At 38.7% G+C, this 24,038-nt stretch overlaps 1 protein-coding gene across 7 annotated transcripts in view; it reads left to right on the forward strand.

The window, feature by feature from the left end:
• EXOC1 (exocyst complex component 1) overlaps positions 1-24,038 on the forward strand; it is a 37,868-nt gene that overhangs the window by 2,945 nt on the left and 10,885 nt on the right. For 3 of the 7 annotated variants that reach the window (XM_042468300.1, XM_042468303.1, XM_042468304.1), the window contains exons 2-13: positions 2,818-2,951; positions 3,542-3,672; positions 4,978-5,137; positions 10,413-10,600; positions 12,013-12,240; positions 12,830-12,962; positions 13,116-13,225; positions 14,742-14,795; positions 16,239-16,388; positions 17,530-17,635; positions 20,746-20,790; positions 23,379-23,542. In XM_042468300.1, the coding sequence (XP_042324234.1) occupies positions 2,828-2,951; positions 3,542-3,672; positions 4,978-5,137; positions 10,413-10,600; positions 12,013-12,240; positions 12,830-12,962; positions 13,116-13,225; positions 14,742-14,795; positions 16,239-16,388; positions 17,530-17,635; positions 20,746-20,790; positions 23,379-23,542 (1,593 nt within the window). In that variant the 5' untranslated portion in view covers positions 2,818-2,827. Of the gene's footprint in view, positions 1-291; positions 361-2,817; positions 2,952-3,541; positions 3,673-4,977; positions 5,138-10,412; positions 10,601-12,012; positions 12,241-12,829; positions 12,963-13,115; positions 13,226-14,741; positions 14,796-16,238; positions 16,389-17,529; positions 17,636-20,745; positions 20,791-23,378; positions 23,543-24,038 lie in introns of those variants that run through there. The other 4 variants (XM_042468306.1, XM_042468301.1, XM_042468302.1 and 1 more) reach the window with 4 other exon arrangements.

Raw genomic sequence — 24,038 nt, forward strand, 5'->3', positions numbered from 1 at the left:
ATTATTATTATTATTATTATTATTATTATTATTATTATTATTATTATTATTATTATTATTATTATTATTTCTACCTTACTTTTTCAGATGCATGAGTTAGCCTCAAAGGTGTTACAAGATCCAGACTAACTGACATTCCAGACTAACACTGCTGCCTCTTTGAATTGTCTGTATCTGTCTGTGTGTGTATATGTTCCTTCATGTCACCTGTCAAATTTGATAGGGTTTTCTTAGGCAAGAAATCCTCACAGATGGTTTTGCCAGTTCCTTCCTCTCAAAAATATCTTACAGCACCTGATATTCATTAGCAGTTTCCCATCCAAGGCTGACCAAGATCACATGGGACCTGGTGTCTTTGAGGTATTTAAGGCTGTCTGTCTGTAAAAATTGAAATTTAAAATATATGGCTCATTTTCAGCAGGCTCTCTCAATGGTCCATCTGAGTTAGGAGACTATCACACAGGGGAAAATCAGGGGATTAAAAAGGCATTTTCCTGGGAAAGTCATGCAGTCAGGCAAAGATTTTCACACACATTGCGATCTGAAAGGACTTATCCTGGGAAGAACCAGGAATGCTCCAGCAACAAACCATTCTTAGGGAAATCCCATGAATGGTTTGTTGCTGGAGCATTCCTGGTTCTTCCAGGGATAAGTCCTCTTAGATTGTGAAATTGTCTGAAAACCACCACCGCGATTGCGCAACTTTCCCAGGAAAATGCCTTTTTAATCCCCAATTTTTCCCATTTTATAGTCGTCTTAGAGGGAGCTTTGTGTGGGGGTTAGTTCAAAACAAAGGCAAAGAATGGACTTCCAGTTTTGATGTTGTTTGGGGTTTTTTTTACTGCATTTCCTTTGGTACCTTACCATTAGCTATACAGGTTGTGGACTCTAGAAACTGAAGTCCAAAACATCTGACGGGCCAAAGGTTCCTGATGTTCTGTTAAAGATTTAGTAGAAGATTTTTAAATTGTTTCTTATTTCAGTGCTTATTTCAGACCCTCATAAGGGATTAGGAGTGTTGTTAGCTTCAGAGCGTTGCCAGGTCTGTCCGTTTTATAACTCCTATACCTCCCGCATATTACAGAAGCTCTCGTTTGTCACTAGTGTGATTAATTTCATTGGAATAGTCATCTTTAGCTTAAAGTCAAGAATAGCTCATCTTAATATCCTCTTTATCTATTTAATTTTTACTCGGTCTTCGTTCAGTTTTTGCTTTACTAGACGCAAACCTTCGTGTTTAAAATTAACTTGTAATTCTGTGGTTCCAGTTTCATTAGTGATTGCTCTGCTGAGTAATATGATTTTTATAATATAGTTTATGCTGCTGTGTTTGTAAGTCTGATTTTGTAACTATCATACTTGTTTCCCCTCACAATGTGAAACATCAGGACAGTGGCTCCCAAACTTTCTGACTACTGCTTCCTTTCATCTTAGGCAATGACTTCAGTGCCCCCCTTCTGTGTATTTCTTGATATGTTCTACTGCAAATTCAAAATAACCAATCTTGGTTGCTTTGCACCTGGTCACGGCAACCAAGCAGCTGGCTGAACAGTAACCAAGAAGCCTCTAGTCCGTGCCACCCCTCCAGCAACTCGGTCGCTGCTCAGCCAGATGCTCAGTTGTTGCTCCCAAGGTGACCAGGTGTAAAGGGAGAAGCTTCTCCCTGGCAAGGAAGGACTTTCAATCATTCCTTGTAGTGGCAGAGATGGGCACAGCCGGTTTGTGTGTGTTGGGAGTTTACAGAGGCCACATGCCCTGGACAAACATTGCTTCTTCTGTTATCTCTTCTCTCAGCCTGTCCAGTGAAAGAAAACAAGAGGAGCAGAGTAGCTCCAACCTGCCAGCCAAGTCCTAGCAAAGCTTAAGCAGGGTCCCAAAATTGCCACCGCTTCTCCCATGCTGCCATGTGCTCTAACTCCTTGTTCAAGTTAGTCAGTCTGTCCCAAAATGGTGCCACTCTGAGCCATAGAGGCAAAGCCCTGCACCCAAGCCTCACAAGAGTTTCCCAAGTGCTACTGCCACACTCAGCAAAAGATGCAACTAAAGGAGAGAACACATGCAGGCAGGTGAAGAACGGAAGACACCACCACACTAATGATCAGTGAAGCTGCCTTTTGGTTTTAAGGAACCCTCATCCCCACCATGGTCCTAAAGGCTGCTGCTTCTCATTGTCTTTCTTGCGTGCTAATACTTTGGACTGAAGTATTCTTCCCTGTTTTCCCTCACTGTCCTCCGCTGCCCCTTTCCCCTTCACCTGGATCTTTCCACCTCCCACTGGGGGGGGGGCATACTGCCCACTTTGGGAATCACTGAGTTAAAATTTTGGATGTGTGAATGAATTAATGCTTTGTTCCCCCTACACAATGGAGTTTGTCACATGAGAGGAATTTCTCTTAATTTTGAATGAAAAGAAAGTGGGGCCAGAACGCATTCACGTGAATTCGAATTGCATTCGAACTGACTTCCCATTGCCCAAGAATAGCTTGCCATTGCCTGAAATTGCGTGTGGTAGTCTATCACGCAATAACATGAAACCCCATGATTGCGTTCAGATTGCCATTGGATTATACTTCCAATTTCCCTTGCCTGATAATGTCCAATGGCATAAAACTTGCAAATCCGGCATGAGCTAATGTACAAAACTGAATACATTGTACTTTATGCAGAACCTTGCTTCTAATTCCAGAGCATGTGCTAAATTTAATGTACTAAATTGAAGGCCATTACGATGTTGGACTAGATTTACAAAGTAGACTGTTTTCTTGCTCAGAAATATGCTTGCAGGTAGTGATTTTAGGCATGACCTATATCTTACAGTTCAGCAAAAATGACTGCAATCAAGCATGCCTTACAGAGGGATATTTTCACTCCAAATGATGAACGTTTATTAAGCATTGTTAATGTTTGCAAAGCTGGAAAAAAGAAGAGAAATTGCTTTCTATGTGCAACAGGTATGTATTGTTGAAGTGCTTTGTTTAGCTCTCTTATCTGTGTATGCTGGGGCTAACTGATTTTTTTGTTGTTGTGTGCCTTCAAGTCATTTTTTACTTATAGCAACCTTAAGGTGAATCTGTTGTGGGGGTTTCTTGGCAAGATTTGTTCAGAGGCAGTCTGTCATTGCCTTCCTGTGAGGCCAAGAGATTGTGTTTTACCCAAGTTCATCCACTGGTTTTCATAGCTGAGCAGGGATTGGAACCCTGGTCTCCAGAGTACTAGTCCAATAATCAAACCACTGCCAGCTGATGCACTGCCATCACCTTTTTAAAATGTTCTTTATTAAGAGAAAATGATATCTAGTGGACTTTTTAGTTCTTGTCTAACAGTGATGATTATGATTTATTTCTGACAGATGTATACAGCTTGTACAATTTTGAATTCAGGGCAAGCTCTGAATGTCTAGTAGTTTTGCATTTTCATATTAATTAAACAGAGGGAGATGCAACAAGCAGGGGTTTGTTGCTGATTCTTTCTCAGACTTCTCAGCTGCAGGAAAACAAGCATAAACATTTGGGTGAGACTAATAATTAACTGTATTTGACAGTGACAACCGAGCGGCCAGTGCAGGTGAATGTGGTAAAGGTGAAAAAATCTGATAAGGGAGACTTCTACAAGAGGCAGACTGCATGGGTGCTTCGAGATCTTGCTGTTGTTGATGCCAAGGATGCCGTCAAAGTATGTCATATTTCTAATTACCTGTCCTGCAGATCTTTACCATACAAAGACACTGGGGAAATAAAGGTTTAATTTGAATATATCATCATATGTTTGCCAACTTTAACTGTCTGTGGTCAGTGGCCTTAAAAACTAGGACTACCATAATCCCCACTAACTTGGAAGTAAGCCCTATTATACTCAGTGAGACTTATGTCAAAAGGACCCAAAACAGACGGCCAAAAGAAGTGGCTTCTGGCTGCTTTGGGAGCTTGGCATTCAGATAATACATGCCCCCAAAGCAGCTGGAACCTGGCCCAAACTACCAGAAAAAGCAGAGGAGAAAAACACTCTTGCCAGCGACTGGCTTTTGGATCACAGTAGTGGCCTGCTTTGAGAGTGGGCCATGCGGTTGCCGCTGTCCTGGGCTGATCGCAGCTGAAGTTGCCTCCTGCTGCTCCTTCATGGCCATCGGCTTCACCCCAAGTCCTATTATACTCAAGTGAGACTTACGTCAGGTTGCATATCAAACTTCTGCCAAAAAGAAATTCTTTTGGAGGGTAGATACAGGCTAGCTAGATTTTTTTTATTCATGTATTGACCACTGCAACTGTGAAGATTTTTTCTGGACTGCCATATTTTATGTGCCCTCAAAAAGAATTTTTTTTGGATGGTAAAAGAATAATAATTCATAAGGCTTTTATTAACTTTGTATGGAATTCTTAGACCTTTCTTTAGCACTGTGTCATTGATAAGGTGGAATGTGTCCAGAGCAGGACAACCAAATAATCAAAGGTCTGGAACCACATTTTAGGAGGAATGACTTAGGGAGCTTTGTATGTTTTGTGTGATGAAGAGAAGAGCAACACAATACCCAGCTTTAAATACCCGAAGAAATGACGTGTAGAACATAGAGCAAGTTTGTTTTCTGATGCTCCAGAGATTAAAACATAAACCAGTGGATTCAGATTATAAGAGAAGAGATTCCACATAAAATCAGGGAGAACTTTTTTGCTGTAAGAGCTGTTTGTCAGTGGAATAGACTGCGTCAGAGAGTGGTAATTTTCCTTCCTTGGGGGTCTTTGAACAGAATTTGGATGACTGTCTCTCAGGAGTGCTTTAGTTTTATAATCCTTCATAGCAGAGGGTTAGACTAGATGGGCTCTTCAGTCCCTTCCAAGTCATATTCTTTTAACTTGCATTGTGTAGCATGCTATGGATATTCAGTAAGGACGTTAGCATTGCCCAGAATCTGCCTGTTTTCAAAAATGATTTGTGCTGCAAGTGTATTGTAAGCACTGTTTCATTTCTGTGTCTGTTTTCCAGGAAAGTCCTGAGTTTGATCTCCATTTTGACAAAGTATACAAGTGGGTTGCTAGCAGTATAGCAGAAAAGAACATTTTCATTTCCTGTATTTGGAAACTCAACCAGCGTTACATTAGAAAGAAGATTGACTTCATCAATGTTAGTTCTCAGCTTCTAGAAGGTAAAATTTTAGAATAATCTCTTGTAATTCTTTATTATAGGGTAAAACAGAAATTCAGAGTACTGTATATTAAAACAGTAGAACACTGTATTGTTAGTATTCCCCTCATTCATGCTTCTACTAACAGCAGGCAATTTCTTTCCTTTGAGCTTCATATGTTTTTCACCCTGATCTTAAATTTATCCCATGGAGTGATTTTACAGGATTTACTTTTATTGTTGTTGTTTTGTGCCTTCAAGTCATTTCTGACTTATGGCGACCCTAAGATGAACCTATCATGGAGTCTTCATGGCAGGATTTGTTCAGAGGAAGTTTGCTATTGCCTTCCCCTGAGGCTGAGAGCATGTGACTTGCCCAAGGTCACCCAGTAGGTTTCACGGCATTGCTGAGAATCCAACCTTAGTCTCCAGAGTCATAGTACAACACTCAAACCACTACCACCATGCTAGCTGTCATACAATAGTGATAACCTAGAACCACTGGTCTGCTGTTTTTTGTGAATTATTGTAAAATGTTATAATCCAATACTCTTTTAAAATAGAAGTTCAGAATGAGCCCCACTGGTTTTTCCTCTTTTCCTTCATGTAAGTACAGTACAGTGGTATGTAACTGTCCATTGTTGACTGGACAAATCTATAAATTGCAGTCCAAAAAGTAACTTTTCCAAGTTCTACACACAGTTCAAGGTGCTTCATATTCCTCTTTCCATTTACTGTATATACTCATGTATAAGACTAGAAATTGAGGTTAAAAATTGACTCAAAAAAACTTAATTGGTTTATCCACGGGTCAATGTAAGTACTGTTTATTTAACTCTTATTTAAAAGAAGGAACCATCCCTTGGTGAAAAGCAATAGTATAATAATATAATCTGTCCTGGAAGCACTGACCCCCTCTACTCTCTCATCCATCCAGCCTTAAGAGTAAACACAAAGAGTTATAGTTTTTTTAGGGTTTTTCAGGCTATGTGGCTATGTTCTAGAAGAGTTTCTTCCTGACGTTTCACCAGCATTTATGGCTGGCATCTTCAGAAAATGCTTACTGGAAAGGAGTTGGGTATATATTTACTGTGTGACCTGAGAAGAGTGTGTGTGCGCGTGTGTGTGTGTGTGTATACATACACCCAACTTCTTTCCAGGCAAGCATTCTCTGAAGATGCCAGCCACAGATGCTGGTGAAACGTCAGGAAGAAACTCTTCTAGAACATGGCCACATGGCCCGAAAACCCCACAAAAAACTGGATGCTGGCCATGAAAGCCTTTGACTTCACAAAGAGTTATGTTTGCTGGAATTTTGTAAGTCCTTTGACATTGTTTTGCTTTGCTTCATCGTGTTAGATACTTTGCTGTATGCTTCTAAGTTTTACCTTCGACTTATCCACAGGTCATAGCAAAATCCACAACTTTGGCCCCCAAACTTGCCCTTGACTTACATAAGACATTGACTTGTAGTCAAGTATATATGGTATTTATTTTCTTATATGCCGCCATTCTGCCAAGACTGAGACTCAGAATAGTTCAGAATATGATTAAAAACATATACCATAACATTACTAGATGTTATAAATAGTAGACAGTAATGGGTAGCATATTAAAACACAGTTAAATAGATATAGGTCATAACCAGCACTTCAAATTGTGCCTGGAAACAGAACAGTTGCTGGCTGGGTGCTCTCTTCCAGATTGCAGATGCTGAGCCCTGATCCCCCCCCCCCCTTTTTTTTTTTTTTTGACTCAGTCAAAATTTGTGTGCACTGGTTGAGAGCAGAACATTTCCTTCTCAGTTATCTAGTACATGAAGAATGGGGTGAGGGTGTCATCCCCCACTGTTATCCCATGATATAAAGCACGTACTTGGGCACCTATTTATGGCTTCTTTTTACTGAACTAGCTATAGCTTTCTGATGATCTTCATTAGCAGCCCCATGTAGAGTTATAATTTCAGATCCTTTCTTGCCTATAGCTGGCAAGGAAGGCTCCATTTGGATATCTGAGATTCCTTCCTAGATCATATTGCTTGTATTTTGTACTGGGGGAATTAGGTCATGATCCACTTTCTCAGCAGTTCAGTTGAAACCTGTGCAATAGCTAAGAATTCAGATCAAGGTTTTGACTTATTTTGCTACAGAAATGCTTTTGTCTTTCTGTTTGGTTCCCTCCAGTTTTAGTTCAGCTTTAGGAACAATGTACAAAATTCTAATGTAGCATACTTAGCAGGTCTCACCTCTCCATTCTCAGAGTAATGACTGAATAAACCTTAGAATATTAAGGAATCTCCTGAATTGCTGCTGATATTAATTGCTGAGCTTGCATGTTGTTATGGGTTTGGATTTAATAATCATGATCTTTCTGTCACTGCATATATATATTTAAAGAAATCTGCTTTGTAGTTTACTTAAAAGTTCTCATTATTTTTTCGAAACTTTGAAAACTTGTTGCCATTTAAAAAAAAAATCTCTGTTCATTCACTGCTTAGCTAATATTCTTTGCTTCCTTTCCTCTGCTTTTCTCATACTTTTAATTCTCCAGAACTACCTAAAGTTGCTGAAGGTGCGTAACACCTCTTTCCATTTTTCTTCTTCAGTGTGACTAATTAAGTTGCTTTTTGCTTTGTTAAAAACTGTCTGTAAATCATTTTGTTAAACCAAATGCTTCCCTGCAGTCAGTCAGGAAAGCAATGAAAATATATGTGAAAATACTGAATAACTTTAAAATCTGTAGCTCTTTGAAGCTTTAATGCTGCCAGAGACAGTTAAACTGTTTTCCATTCAAATGTGAAGGTACCTATGGTAGAAGACAAAATGGACCATCTAATTCCACCATGCTTCTGAATTTTCAAAATCAGACTTTTGAGGTACAATCCTTGTAGACTTTTTACATTAACAACTACTCTTAGAACTGGGGGAAATCTGACAATTCCAGCAATAACTGAGTGAAAGATATGATCTCTTACTGAAAAATTAATATTGCAGTATAGTCAGAACCTCTGATCAGATCATTTTCAACATGCTTCTTTTCAAATATCTCAGTGTTGAAAATATCTTGGACTAATTCATTATGTATTAAATCTCTCATACTAAAGAGTGCCTGAGAGTGTAAACTACAGAAATCTTGGCAAAAAAACCATACGAGATGGTCATCATAAGTTAAAGGCAACCAGAAGGCCCATAGCAGCAGCAGCTGTCCTCCTCCACTGTTATATACCAATTTTTTTGCTGAGTGGGGATTTGAACCCTGGTCTCCTGCAGTCCTCATACAATACTCAAAACAACTATTGCATCTCAGGAGCAGGGGATGCTTTCACTGTGTAAAAGGTGAATTGCCACTCATGGAGGCTTTCAGGAGAGGTAACCTAGTCTTTTGGGGAGTTAAAAAAGTAGTTCATCCTTTGGTGGAATCTGGAGTGATCAAGGCTGGAAAGCAGTTTGCCGCTCCAGGGCTACAATTTGCCCACCTGTGTTAATGTAACCGAGGGTGTCGAAATAACAAACTGCCTTGTATATATGGTAAAATAATAAAGGGGAAATGTACATAGAGGGGTCCTTGTGTCGTGTTTGGCAGGGGGACATTGGCAAGATAACTGGAAGAAGTAGGAATAGTAAACCATATTGAAATAAAAACTTACTTTTCTCAACATTCAGTTTGAGCTCAAAATAATACTGGTTTTGGAGTTGACAAAATTTATTTTAATTGCGATCAAAATTTCAATTTGAAACTTTAAGGGATTAAATGAGGATGAGGAGAAGAGATCTGGAAATTCAAAACACCGTATTAGTGAATAAACCTGCTTCCAAACTGCCCCTTTGTGTTTGATTTTCTTTTGAAATAGTAGTTCAGGTTCTCATCCTGCAAACTAAGCTCATGGTATATATATAAAAAAGGCCTGCCAGAATAAAAAGATGTATCAGCCATAAGGATCAGCCTTTGATTACTTATATATATAAAGGTTACCATGCATCCTAGTTACTGTCTTTAGCTTATTGGAAATACAAGTCATTCTTGATGTAATATTTAATTGAATCAACTAAAAACTCATTGATTTAGATACTGTTTATTTGTCACGTGGGTTAAATATAATCTAGGTTAAATATTAATGTAAATTGCTGTCCATATTTATCTCTATATTTTGATACAGTATCAAGGTTATAATAGACTGCAGGAAGAGGTGGACCTTTCTAGATACTGTGTTCTTGTGTTTGGACAATATATTGTCTCACTTTAAGTTGTTAACAAAAGGGCAAGTTAAAATGCTTTTTGTGTGACAATATCAAGAATTATAGAAAAAATTATCCAGGATATGAAAGAAATCTGGGAACAATCTTTTTTCAGATAAATCTTGGGAAGGACAATGGATACCAAATAATATCTAAAATACATACAGTTCTGATTAAATTGTACTTAGCAAAAGATAACAATAAAATTAGGTGGTAAAGCTTGAAATAAACTATTATTTTGAAGAATCAATCATAGTATAAAGATCAGGATATTCTTCAGTCTATAAGAGAAAATGTTGGTGGTATTTTATGCAGGTCAGACTAGGATTTATGGTTTTAATAAACAAGACATAATGCGGATAGTGCTATCTTTTTTTTTTATATCTTCTTGGGACTGTGTATAACTGAACTCTGTTGAGTGAAAATGGAGAATGATATTCAGTCAATTTGGGGAAAAGAAATGATACTTAACTAGGAAGGAGGCTAGGAACCCATTTGGAAATCCTATGGAATTTGTTTCATTTTAAAAAGTAGAAATGTTAAGGATGAGGAAATAGACTGCTAGTGTAACTAACTTTGCAGTGGATTTTTAAAAACTATATGGAGGCTAAAAATGTTTTCAGATAATGTTAAATTATATGGATGGCTTGCTCATTGGAAGATAGTTTCAATAGGTTCCAACCAAGGTCTCTTGGGGCAGGGCAGGTAAAGTTCCAGGAATGAGTCTTTAATATTGTTACTGCTTTCTCCACACAAAATCTTCAGGAGGTAAAAGTTATCTCTGTCTGTACCAGCTTAGGCCCCCTGAATGAACTGAGACAGAATGTTAAGTACTTAGCCAGACATTTATAATTTAGATGACTTCTCTTATATGCAAATAAACTAGAAATATCAAACGTTGCTGTCATATAACTAAAGGAGAACTTGTCAGGCTGACTTTATCTGGACAGTTACCTTCCCTTTCCTTTGATATTGTCCATGATCTGTTGAAAAGATTTTGATGGCCTGTTCGCTGTGTCAGTTTTTTATGACCATTTTCTTTGTGTGTGTTCCCCTCTCAAGAATCTGTTCCAAGTGGCGAGAATCAGAATGTAGCAGGAGGGGATGAAGAAGTGGTGGATGAATATCAAGAGCTGAATGCCAGAGAAGAGCAGGACATTGAGATAATGATGGAAGGCTGTGAATATGCCATCTCTAATGCAGAAGCCTTTGCAGATAAATTATCCAGAGAGCTGCAAGTTCTAGATGGAGTAAGAATCTTTTTTTAAAAAATATAAACAGCAATGTACCTCACAAGAGGTTGCCAAAAAGTTAGCATCCTAAGCAGAACAGTTTGGTTTGGACCTAGGATAGGAGCTCTTCAGCCACCCCTTAATTTAAATCTATGTGCATAGTTCAGTTTGTAAAATGGGCACCAGATTTAATAGAGTCTGGACTTTATTGCACTTAACTAGATTCACATTTCTGGACTTGGAATGTTTCATACTGGACAAAGAATCATTGTTTGAGTCTTGAGAACCTGCAGTTGTGTCTTTAAAAATTGTTTGAAGAAATTAATGGTGGATAAAGCTACTACCATGATGTCTATATATTGCATCCACTGTCAGAGGCACCATACCACTGAATGCCAGTTTCTGGGTACATTAGGAGAGTGCTACTGTGCTCATGCCCTGTTTGTGAGCTTCTCACGGGCAGCTGTTTGGTCTCTGTGTAAACAGAATGCTGGACTAGATAGACCTTTGGTTTGATCCAACCTACCTTGCTCTATGTTCTTATGATTGTTGGGAGCTGTTGCCGTTCAGAATAGTCAGTGCTGGCTTTAGATGGACCAGTAGGCTTACCTGATATAAAGATATTTTTTTACTAGTATTCCAGCAGTAGATATGACTAATATCACAGGATGATGCTAGAATGAGTTAGGTGGGGCCATATAGGATTCTATGAGTCCCAGTGATTAATGACTAGCTGTACTTTCCCAGGAGCTCTTGGACACTTGATTAATGATGGGTAGGTTCACTGCCATAACCATTCAGAATTAGTTCAGCTAAAGCTAATTATTTTTCAGATGAGAAAGTAACTGATTTTTGATCCCATCCTGGAGATTGGACCCATAAACTATGAATAAGATCATTCTCAGCAGTTGCGACTGCCTTTTAGGTTCCCACTACTTTCAGAATTTGCCTGTTGACTGAAGCAAGTAATTTCCAGGCTTCTCGAGTCTTCATGATCCCCTGGGCAAAATCAAAACCCCCATTAATATATTTTCTTGTTGCAGGTTAGTTTAAATGAGGAAGAAAGGTAGGTGATGGTTTGGAAATCTAGAACCAAGCATATTGCAAGCCAAGCACTCAATTTTTGTAGTGGACTCAGCCTGAGAGAGTTGATTTCTGAACTTTACCATCTCATTCCTCCATCCAGTTCTACATGCTAGACCGTGCTTTGTGATTTAACAGGTTGAAATGAGTGTTTTTACAATAATTCTTTAGAAAAATTGATATTTTTTAAAACATCTCTTAATCAACTGTTCCAAGGTTGTGCCCTACCTTATTGAGCAATTACTGCTGTTGAAACATTCATATTCCCTAAAGTATTGATTAAATGTTGGAGATGTGTAGTTTAGTTTGTGTCTGGCTATTGACTAATTGTATGGATTGCTTTGCAGGCAAATATCCAGTCCATCATGGCCTCTGAAAAACAGGTGAACATACTTATGCAGCTGCTTGATGAGGCGCTAAAGGAGGTGGACCAAATTGAACTGAAGCTGAGCAGTTATGAGGAAATGCTGCAGAGTGTAAAAGAACAAATGGACCAGATTTCTGAAAGCAACCATCTAATTCATCTCAGCAACACTAACAATCTGAAACTGCTGTCAGAAATAGAGTTCCTTGTTGTAAGCATGTGAAATATTTATGAAATCATTCCCTTAAATCTATAGTTTACATGCCAAAATTTTAGAATACATCTCAATAGATGATAAACACTCCCCTGCAATTATATAAAACATCATTAAAAGGTCAATAAAGTTGCCTCAAGTTGTATAGGCCAGGATATAGTGAACTTCTTTTGTTCATTATAGGTATGGGCATGTCCAGTTAGATTTTTGATTTGTACCCTTTCCTTTAAGCAATATAAAGATGCTTAGAAGGGGTGCGTGCGTGTGTGTGTAAGAGAAAAATGCATACCGAAATTTAAGAACTGGAACTGAATAACAGAGCAACAAAACAACAGTGTAGATGAGAATGGGTCCAAATTTATCAATATAGTTTAGAATAAAGCTTTTAGCTGCAAGTATTTAAGTCCTAGGAATGGGACTTCAGTCTTTCAGAATGAACAGGGAGAATCGGAAAGTAAGGAAACTTCCAAATTATGAAAAAAGAGTATACTGTCATCTGGCAGCCCAGGAGGACTGAATTGGGGCCCAGAAGGGCTGCATTCACCCTGAGGTTTCCCATCCCTTGTGTCAATATTTGTTTTTGCAGAATCATATGGATTTGGCAAAGGGTCACATCAAAGCCCTCCAAGAAGGTGACCTTTCATCCTCGCGTGGCATTGAAGCCTGCACCAATGCAGCAGATGCTCTCTTACAATGTATGAATGTTGCTCTTCAGCCAGGTAAGTGTGTTCTTAAGTTCTTGTTAGATAATAATAATCTTATTGTCTTTTACTACTTTAAAAATTATGGCTCCTCCTAGTCCTAGTCCTAGTCCCCTTCCCTTTTCAAATATTCTTGTTGTAGCAGTAATCTCTCAATGTTTTGGATGACAGGGCATGAGATGCTTCATGCTGTCAGGCAACAGCAGCAGCGCTTTAGTGACCTACGTGAGCAGTTTGCACGGAGACTGGCCAGTCATCTCAACAATGTATTTGTTCAACAGGTATTTTTTCCTACTCTTTTTTTTTTCAACTGCAAAGTATGCAGGCAATTGCTCAATTCAGTTTTCAGAGCTCCCCAAAAACTGGATTAGATGTACATTTATGAGCTTGCAAATGAGCAAGCAAATGCAGAGTCCTCTGAAGATGACAGTCACAGATGCAGGTGAAACATCAGGAATAAATTCTTCCAGAACATGACCACATAGCCCAAAAAACCCACAAAAAAACTATAGATGCATAGTTCCTTGCCCCCTCTTTCCCTAGGCAGACACCATGGGTTCTTCAAAACGCTACACAAAAAATTGAAGGAGACTATCGAATGAGGTAGGCTATACTGTTGATGGTGGGGAGAATGTGAAAATGACACAGAGTAGTTTCTATGAATTAAGCTTAGCTCATGAAGTATGTTCTTATCTGGTCTTCCAGGATTCATCCCCTGGCCCATGATTGTTCCCATTCAGCTGGGCACCATGATATTCTGTTTAAACATTGGGGGTGAGGGGAGGACTATAGAGCCTACCAAGGAGAGGAAAATGCAGGAAAGTCAGTCCAGTTGCATATGTTTAAATATAGATCCAACTTGAAATATTTTTGATGAGCTTTGCTTAAACTGTCTGACAGTTATGTTGTCTTGCTCAATGAATAAAACGTAGCCTAGAAATTGTTATGAAATCAGGCAGATCCTGATCATACTACTTATGTGAATGATTGATTCATTTGATTTATATCTTGATTTCCATTTGGAATTGAGATCCAAAGTGACAGTGAAATATGGATCTTGCACCTTGCTGTTGGGGTTTCAGTGCACAGAGATCCAAGTGCCTGTGTAATAAAACTAGGGACTGGTAGAGACTGTTGGACAATTTTTAACCAGTCTAATCTAGGAAGTTGAGTCTTCTAGCCAGTATTGAAGAAAACTGAGTAGTCCTTATTCAAGTGGCTGTATAAGGCTTACACTGGATGTTATCTCTGTGAGGCTTGCGTACTGCAGTCCCAAAACACCCTTCCTTGGATGTATGCTCAGTTTTAATGAAACAGATTTAGAACTGAGTGATTAAAAATACTTATTCAGATGTAATGTGAAGGCTGGGAGGTGTGTTCATACAGTACCAGCAACTCCCTCCTGCATTTGTCTCCTGTTCACAGGGGTGATGCAGTGATACCTATGGCATGGTGCCAGGCCAGTTAGCCTCATGTTGTGCTGTGGTAATACCAGCCTCTCCCCCCCCCCCCCCCCCCCCCCCCCCCCCGGCCAACATGCTTGCATTTTGATAGAACCTGTTTTTTGGCTTCAGTAATATTTTATTGTTCAGATTTAAGGAGATGGCAAACTTTTCTGGGGTGTCTGTGTGTATTCCTGTGACTAAGGAAATGAATATTTGTTCTGTGACCTCTTCCTTTGTTTTAAGCTCTATAAATAGCATGATTGTAATTCCATGTCTAGTGTGAGTTGTGTGGTCATCTCAACTCAACAGTTCTTTTTCCTTCTTCTCATTCCTGTATTTTATCTCCAAATAGTTTATAGAGCTGGAGAAGGGTCTCAGTAACAGGTCCTACTATCTTTCAGTTTCTGTGAGTACAGAATTTCAATCAAGCCACTTCAATTTTACTTGGCCTCCTAAAATCAGCTTGCTAAGCCTAACTTATTTTCTGGAGTATTGCCTCTGCAAAATCAAAAGTGTAAGCTTAATGTCTTGAGGCAGCAGATCATTTCTGGCTGTTACCTCAGTTCCAAAGCTTCTTCTGTAAGTGATTGATATGCTTTTGTGAAAGATGCATACCTAAGGGAAGAAGACATTGAATCAGCATGGATAATGAGGAAAAAATGGGGTTTATAGTACGTTCATTGTGTATGAGTGGTAGGTGAATGCTATTTTAAAGTAGGTCATTTTCAATGGGATAATACACTAGTTCAAAAAATTAAATTGTAGCTAAACCAAATTTAAATTTTTCCATATAATATAAAACACATGGAGCCTGTGGCAAATGTTGTAGTGTGAAATGCACCTGTTTTAGGATGCCACTAAGCAATGTCCTCTAACAGGAATGTTTCATTTAGTCCCATCTTCTCCCTTTTCCTCAAACAGTCTATAAATCTGTGCCCCTAAGCAGACTTAAATTTCATTGGGCCATTTTGGTTTTTCCACTCCCACTGTAGAATTTGTTCCTAAATACTTGTATTTCTTCAACCTTGGCATTTCCCCCAAGCCTACTGATAACCTCTTTCATGTGTAGATCATGCTCCTTTGGCTACATAGAGAACCACACTCTAAGAAAGAGCTTACCATGAGTGTACAGGATACCTGATGGCTTTGATCTCTTTGTGAATATTAGAGCTGATTGTATTTAACATCTGTACTGTATTCTGTTGTAAATTATGTCTGAAACAAATTGAGAGGTTGGCTGTCTTGGACAAAAACAAAGCAACGTGTTTCCACAGGCAGTTGGATGAATGGGTGACAGAGCAGCTGAAATGTATGTGAATGATGTCTATTAACTGGCATTGTTTTGTATTTAACATCTTGTCTGGAGTTGCATTTTAACAAGTATACATCAAATGTACGTTGAAATCTTTTCCTCATTTGCTGTTTAAAATAAAGGGAATTTGGAAAATTTGGGTTGATCAAAAGTCCAGAGGCACCCTCCCAAACTCTTAGTTTTCGTATTTCATCACATAGTGATGTGATCAACATGTCAAATTGGAATTCTCTTTGAACCTTTTCTCAAATGTAAAGTTAATCAGACCAATCTTGAAATTTCAGTCAGAAGAAGCAACTCCTGATGAGACAAATGCATTGTGATTGCAAGAAATTATTTCTAACATCTAAATATTTGTTTCAAAATGTCTTTAGCTCATTATCTGCCTTTTAGAGTACAGAAAGGAGAAGCTGGAAAGGCATACTTAATAATTTGCAAAAAGTTATTTTCTCTAACAGTTTCTGAAAGTTTGCTGGTTTGCAATTTTACTGGAATATTCATTCAGACAACTTCCTTTTGCCACTTTCTTCTGCCAAGGGCCATGACCAAAGTTCCACTCTTGCTCAACATTCCATTGAGTTGACATTACCGAACCATCATCCCTTCCACAGGGACTTGCTCCGATATGCCAAACTTATGGAGTGGTTAAAGAACACAGATTATGGAAAATATGAAGGACTCACAAAGGTGAGTGGCTCAAAAAGTGGGGGGGGGAAGGCTTAAAGTGAAATAGGACATGGAATGTGGTGCTTACTTGATAAAATCTTGTCTTCTGATGACTTAAAACAACAGTATGGGATTATTCATCTGAGTGTGGGATTATTCATCTGAGTGTGGTCTACTGGTCTTGAACCTTGTCAAATGAGCATTCCCCTTGCCACCCCAACACTGTTCCCTCTTTGTTCTAAGTTTCTTCTGTTTGATTTCTCAAGGTCATGTTGAGGAAGGCATGCCCTGTGTAGTCACTAGTGTTTCCTATCATATTCGGCATTCCATTTTCAGTTTCTGAAGTACTCATATGTAGAGATATGAAAATCTGTCAGTCTCCTTTTTGTTGTGTTTCTCTGAATCTCACTGCCTCCTTGTCATTTCTTTTTGCACTCCTTTCTTTTCGCACATACACTTTTCTTCCCCTGCATTACAAGTCTTGGAAGTGTATAGATTTTCAAAGCAAGATGTGCTTCATCCCATTAAAAAAAATTAAAATAGAGAAATGCTAACCAATGGATTTCTACCCCAGTTCACCTACAGTTGTTAGGTGCTGAAGCTAAGAATAAGATGTTTGGCTTATGTGTACACAAATCATATTGTTTATGTAGTATTTCTGTACCCCAGAAAATTTGATCCAAACAAAGTTAACAAAGTCAAGTAAAAGGGTGATTGTATCCACTGGGCACCCAGCTCTGTGTGTTTTTTCACACTGAGGCAGTTTGGGAAGCTTGGGCTTCCCAAACAAATGGAGAGCACCATTATAGTCACACTTAAATGTCACAATAATTTCTTACTGCTCAATAAATATTGTTTGTATTTTTAAGTGTAATGATTTGCTGATTTAAGAATTAGGCTTTGAATATTAGTAGCTGTTGGCTAGCTTACACTTGTTTTTCTTTGAAAAGCAGTAAGGACCATTATATCCATGGCCTCCAACATGGTACGTCAAATAAGGTCCCCTCTTTGCTTATTTTGTCACTACCAGCTTAGTTTCCGGAGCAAAGAAGCATCTGTTGATTTGTCAGAACAACCCCAATATGCTTATAAAAGTGCCCTTTGTTTTCTCTTCTTGAAGAGACAACTATACCTATTATTCTGCATGTGTTTTTCCTTTAAGAACTATATGGATTACATATCCCGATTATATGACAGGGAAATAAAGGATTTCTTTGAAGTTGCCAAGATTAAAATGACAGGCGCAACCAAGGAAGGAAAAAAGTTTGGTAAGTTTCTCACAAGAGTTTCCTCTTTCAGTTTTACATCCCAAATGGAAGAAAGTGTCAGATTGGGATCAAAAGACTGCTGCTTTTACAAGTGACTTCAGTTATTGGAATGGTGTGAGCAAATATTTTAAGAAATTTTACTCATAGGTGGCCATGTTGATTGGGGATTCTGGCAACTGTAGTCCAAAACAAATGCTTCTAAATTCTGAATGGTGCCACCCAACTATCTATTTAGCTGTGCTTAGTGCTGCCTGACATTTTGAAGACACACTCCTGGAAATCTTCTGTGTGGTGACCCAGGGCCAGACTTCTTGGTGAAGTGTGGTACTTGTAATCACAAATGCAATCATTTGGAACCTATGATGGTTCTAAAACATCATCTAAAAAGGAAGCATTGAACAATGCGACACAGGGCAAGTTAGATTAAAATGGAAGATACGTAGAGGGAAGTTACACAACAAGACTTATATTAGAGGTCAGAATTCTTAGCTTGCCCTAGTTTGTTTCTTTTCATTCCTATTTTTTTTTAACTGATCATAGAATAGTCAAGAGAAACTTTGCTTTTAACTAGCCTTGCCAAGTTACTTTTGCCCTATTTTCTTCTCAGTAACAGAAGTGGAAATTTATGTAATATACACTGAAACTTTGAAGTAGGATGGAACAGAGCAAGGAGCCTTCTTGCCATGTGTCACTCAGGTCAAGAGCCTTTGGCCTTCTGGGGTAGTTTTTCAGGAGCTGCATACCAATGGTGGCTAGGGAGCCCTGGTGACACAGTGGTTAAAAGCCTGTACTGCAGCCACTCACTCAGAACCACAAGGTTGTGAGTTCAAGACCAGCAAAAGGGCTCAAGCTTGACTCAGGCTTGCATCCTTCTGAGGTCACTACAATGAGTACCCAGATTGTTGGGGGCAAATTAGCTTACAGTTGTAAACCGCTTAGACACTGCCTTAGGCGGTATGAAGCAGTATATGAGTATAAATGAAGCTTGTTTGTTTGTTTAGGGATAAAACTAGCAGTGAGTGGAGCAAGAGTCACCCCACACGTTCTCACTCATCCCACACATTCTCACTTATCCATACACATCTGCCTATTGAGTCACACTCCTTCCATCTGTATAGGCTTACAAACATCCACCTGCGCGCACACACGTATCCTCCATCCTTTATTGACACTCCATCCATAAAATCAGGCACCATGTCCTGATTTTCAAGCAGCAAAAAAAGAGCAAGTATGAAAATAGCAAAACATCTTCTCAGTTACAAGTGCACCTCCTCCCCAAACCACAATGCCATGCCACTACAGCAATCAACAAAGCAATGGCAAAATATTTTTAGATGCCAAGTTTCCTTAGACAAAATAAATAGAAAGGAAAATGGCAGAGAAGATGAAAGATAAGAAGGGAGGAGTTATATCTGTACCAGCTTCAAAAGGCCCCGAATGAGAAGTGTTGGGCACCATGAGCTGTGGCAATAAAACAGGTCCCTGGTTATTTTCAAAGCAATCTCCCATTATACTAAATATGCTTAAGCAATTCAATCCTTTTCAGAGTGCCCATTTACTCCCTTACTTCCAAGCAGTGCTGCACAATCACATCTTACATTTTAACCAAGATAAACTCAGGATGCAATCCAGTGTACATTAATTTAGGAGCGAGACTCACGGAATAAAGAGCAATCTTCTTTTCTGCATAGGATTGCATAGCATGTCTATATTCTCTGTAGACATTGTATATTAAATCATCTACATATATAACCTATCCTTCTATTGTTAGTGCAATATTGGAATCTTGTTCAGTAATGGGTGAAATGTTCTGTGATTTTGTATGTTTTGTCTGACAGTTTGTCCCTTTTAACAGAGACAGAACTGTGCCAGATTTGTATTTGTGTAGAGCTGTGCCCTAAACCTTTGGGCCTCCAAATGTTTTGGACTTAAACTTTTTGGAACCCTAGTCAGTATGGCCAATGAAGAAGATTTCTAAGAGCTGAAGTCTACATTTTTTGAAGTGCAAAGATTAAAAAACAACAGTGCTCAAAAGAGAAAAATATATTGGTAGCTACTTGGAAGTTAAAGCAAAGAACAGTTTGCCTGCACAAATGCTGCCAGCCCCCCAGTGCCACCGTGATGGAAGAGTAGGGATTAATTCTTTTAAAGTGTTTGTTGTTCTGTATACTTGAATTGGAATAAAAATATGTACACTTTTGACTGTATTTCAGGACTGGAGATATTTCTTGTAATTCTGTATACTATATGGAAATATATTTATGGCACTGAAACACATCTAAGTTCTCAGTAATGAGCTGAAACTGGAGATAGGCATTTAAATAAATGTTTACATTAAAAAGCAGGCCCTCCTACTGTGGCCCAACAAAGTGTTAAAACAGTCGCTTCATTTGGTACTTGGTCTTCACACTACAAAGGTGTTCAAGAAAATGGGTGTTTTACATCAAAAATGAGCAATATGTAGCCCTCCTGATGTTTTTGAACATCAGCTTTCATTAGCTTTCACTGTCAGCTATGCTGCCCAGGCATGATGAGAGTTGCACTCTTATCAACATCTGGAGGGCTACCCATTCCTCATCCATGTTGTATAAGAGTATAAGAAGGCTGTGAAAATTCTGGCTATGAGCAGCCATTGTTAATAAAATGGTAATGAATCCAAAATCTGTCCCTGAATAACCTTGGGATAATAAAGGATCTTGGAGCACATTTCTGTAGTAAACATTCAGTCATCTCTTTGGGCAGCTAAGTACCTTGAACAAGATCACTTCTGTGTCACATCTTGTGTTACATCTGGTGCACCTAGAAACACAGCTGGCATCACAGAGCCCTTCGTATAGTCAGAGCTCACTGTTGTTGGTTTGTTCTTCCTCATTTAAATAAAAATTAGGAAATCATTGGCAGCTTGTACATAACATATTTTCTGTATAGGAAATATCCTAGACTGGTACCTCCCCAGCTGTGTTTGTTTGCAACTCGTAGTTACTTGCTTCTCATAGTTCTCTGCATGTTTCTTTCCAGCTAGTGCTTAACTTGCATCTCGTGCATGGTTTGTGCAAAATGCATTTTTAACTTGTCTTTGTCTTTGATGCTTGCAACTTAATCCATCCCAGCTACACTACCACGAAAAGAAAGTGCTGTCAAACAGGAAACAGAGAGTGAGTATGACTAGCGCTTTAAAGTGGTTATTGCCAATGCATTCGTGTCTTCATAAAAAGTACTTGTCATGGCAAAACCTGTTAACTCCATAATTGTCGGATGTAGTGTATTTGCAAAAAATTGTGTCTGCTACAGGAAAGCTACATTTTTATCTAGGAGGTTAGCAAAATATAATAGTTGAGTCCTGCAGGAGATATCCAGTGGGATCTTGAACTATATATGCCAAATTCAACAGAATTGTGTTTTTAAACATAGGCTATGTGTACGCAGGATATTTTTAGAGGCAAGCTTTTTACAGCTTAAATTTCTAAAGGTCACACTGAAACTGTGATTTAATCCATGCAGATTCCTTGCTGTGCAGCACCACAGCAAAGAGTGATCACAAATCCATTATGGAGACTGCAAAAAGGAAACTGAAGGAATCTTACTGGTGTGGGATTCTTCCATACCACACAATCCTTGCTATTGTAGAAGTGCCTTTGTAGTCTAAGTGTTCCACCCCTAGTTATAATTTTCTACTTTAGGCAGGAATGAGAAACCTATTGGAGGGGCTTAATCTGGTTCTCCTGGAGTGTCAGACTGCCCTTTTAAAATTTCCTAGATCCCCAAATCCCCTTACCCATGATGCCATGTTTGGTGGCTTCCTACATTTTGTAAAGTTCTTTCCTCCATTCTGAAAGACTGAATGTCACACCTGTGACTTAATTTCTAGCAGTAAGAGCCTTAAGCTAAAATATGATGGTATCTTGGGGTCCTGGCTTTTGGCCCTACCCATGAGTGGAATACTACTCCCAAGAGTTTTTGTGAGGTTGAATTTGGCCCTTGGGTTGAAACTGGTTCTCCACCCTTACCCCTAGGGCCTTTCTTAACTTAAATTCAGACTGCATAGTCATTTATACCCAGTGGTTTTCTAATAATTGCCAAAAGTTTCCACTGCAGTAGCCTAACCTATTTCAAAAATATAGTCCTCCAATAATCTGAAATGCTGAGTGTACTTTCATCGCACAGTAAAAGAACTGTTTCAAACAGTTTGAATTGAGGTGGCCAGTTTCCACAGTCCTGGGCTTGGTGGCATGATGGCTACTTAAATAGAACCCATGACACCACCATCTGCATGGGTGTTAAATCACCTGTAACCTCCATCGTACATTGTTCGTGCATAGAACATTATTGTGCTGCTGCTTGGTTGCAGAATTGTGGCAACACTGTGTGGCTGGAGGCTACAGTGACTTCATGAAGCTGTTGTAGATTACCGTAAGTATTTAAGATACTATTATGCTGCAGGTGGTTGCTTGGACCAGTTTATATATTTTAATTAACTTGAATTCAACCATTCTGTAGCACAAACAAAAAGCATTTCTTATCACATAAAGAGCCATTTTTGATTCCCACCTCCTGCATTAAACACTGGCCAGGCTCATAGGTAGTGCTAAAACATAGTTTAGCTTTCAAGGTTGACCCTTGTGTTTGTACAATCTACCAGTGTGGCTACAAGGAGGAGTTGGGAAACATTCACTTCCATTTTAGTTTTATTGCCACTTGCTCTGCTGTGTGAACCCAGCCAAGCTGTAGATCATATAAGATATGGTTAGCTAAGCCAAGCTAAATTTAAAGCAGTTTGTAAACTTGGATTGTTACATTTAACAGTATTTAAGATTAATCCTAGTTTAGAGATTGGATAACAAATTTAGCTCTGATTAATATAAATGGAGCCCCACCGGAGGAATGAGAGGGAGCATTAGAATCTAAGCTATGCGTAGGTTTAGTCTCACAAAGCTAAGCTATGATTTAGTTTTCATCCATACACAACTACAAAGTGTCAGTGAATTCCCTACCCCACAGTGGTGGCATATATGTGTGTGGATACAAATTCAAGAGCTAAAACACACAACAGGGGGTTAGAAAGTCCCATCTTTTGCTTTTAAATTATCACAGAAAAATATAAAACTTGCCATAGTAAAGCAATACAGTTGCATAGCATGTATGTTTTTTTCCATTTCTTTGTAACTGAACTGAAGGGTTCATGAATATATAATTACTGTACATAGTCAGAGACGGACTTCTCAAAATCTTTTGTAGTAAATAAGATCTCCTTGACAAATTGTCTGTTAAGGGTAGTTTGCAACTGTCATGCTACTACTGAAAGAGGTCTTGAGAACATGGGGAGGGGGCTTTCCTTATTTTTCTAGCAGGTGTGTGGTACTATTTTCTTTTGAAGGAAATAGTAATTCCATGCTTTTTGTTCTGCTTTGCTTCTAGAAGATGCCCCTTAATGAAATGCCTTTCTGTCTTCCCGTTATCTGTACTCTTTTCTGGAATGTTATTGGCCCTACACTAGTTCTTGTATTTGCTGATCCCAAGTGTCTGTCATTAAGTGTTGTTTCTGAACAGTTTCTTCCATGTGGTTTCACCTAAGTGAAAAAATGTGTGAGTGCAAAATCATTCTGCCTATTATGTAGGTAAAGTACTGACGGTCGGTAGACAGAGGTGCAGAAAAGCTCTTTAATGTACAGTACTTACTGTATTGCAAAGTGCTATGTTGTTCATGTAGTATGGCTTCTTTACCCAGTTTTAATTATTATCATAGGCCTTCATGGAAGCTCTGGGAAACTGACAGGTTCAACTTCCAGCTTAAACAAGCTCACAGTTCAGAGTTCAGGAAATCGCAGGTCTCAGTCATCTTCTTTGCTGGATATGGGGAACATGTCTGCATCAGACCTTGATGTGGCTGATAGAACTAAGTTTGATAAGGTAAGATGGGCATGTGCTGCATGCCATAATTTCAGAAGCAAAATAGAAATATAACTTTCACAAGTGTCATGGTGTCCATCTCTTTTGTTTTATATGTGACATGGGAGATCCTCTGCTGGTTTTTCTCCTTCCCACAACAAAAAGATAGTATTTGAAATTCCAAGTCACTTGGAAGAAGCATAGACAGCACACACACACACTCTTATCGCTATTGCTTCTTCCAGAAACTGGGACAGTGCAGGTGGGAGGTACTGTACTTTTATTTTTATTGATTTATTTCATTTCTTTTCATTTTTATGCCTCATTTCTCCCAGAAGGGGTCCCAAGGTGGCTCACAAACACTTTAAAAACTTCACAACAAAAATTTAAAACAATTAAAATAATGCAGTTAAAACAGTATAAAATTAACATGAAACATGCACAATACAATTCAAAATACATACAAAAATATACTTCAGTGTGAATGTACAACTACTACCTTTGCAGCACGAGAAAG

Source organism: Sceloporus undulatus, chromosome 5 (genome assembly GCF_019175285.1).
Source record: "Sceloporus undulatus isolate JIND9_A2432 ecotype Alabama chromosome 5, SceUnd_v1.1, whole genome shotgun sequence".
Lineage (NCBI taxonomy): Eukaryota > Metazoa > Chordata > Lepidosauria > Squamata > Phrynosomatidae > Sceloporus > Sceloporus undulatus.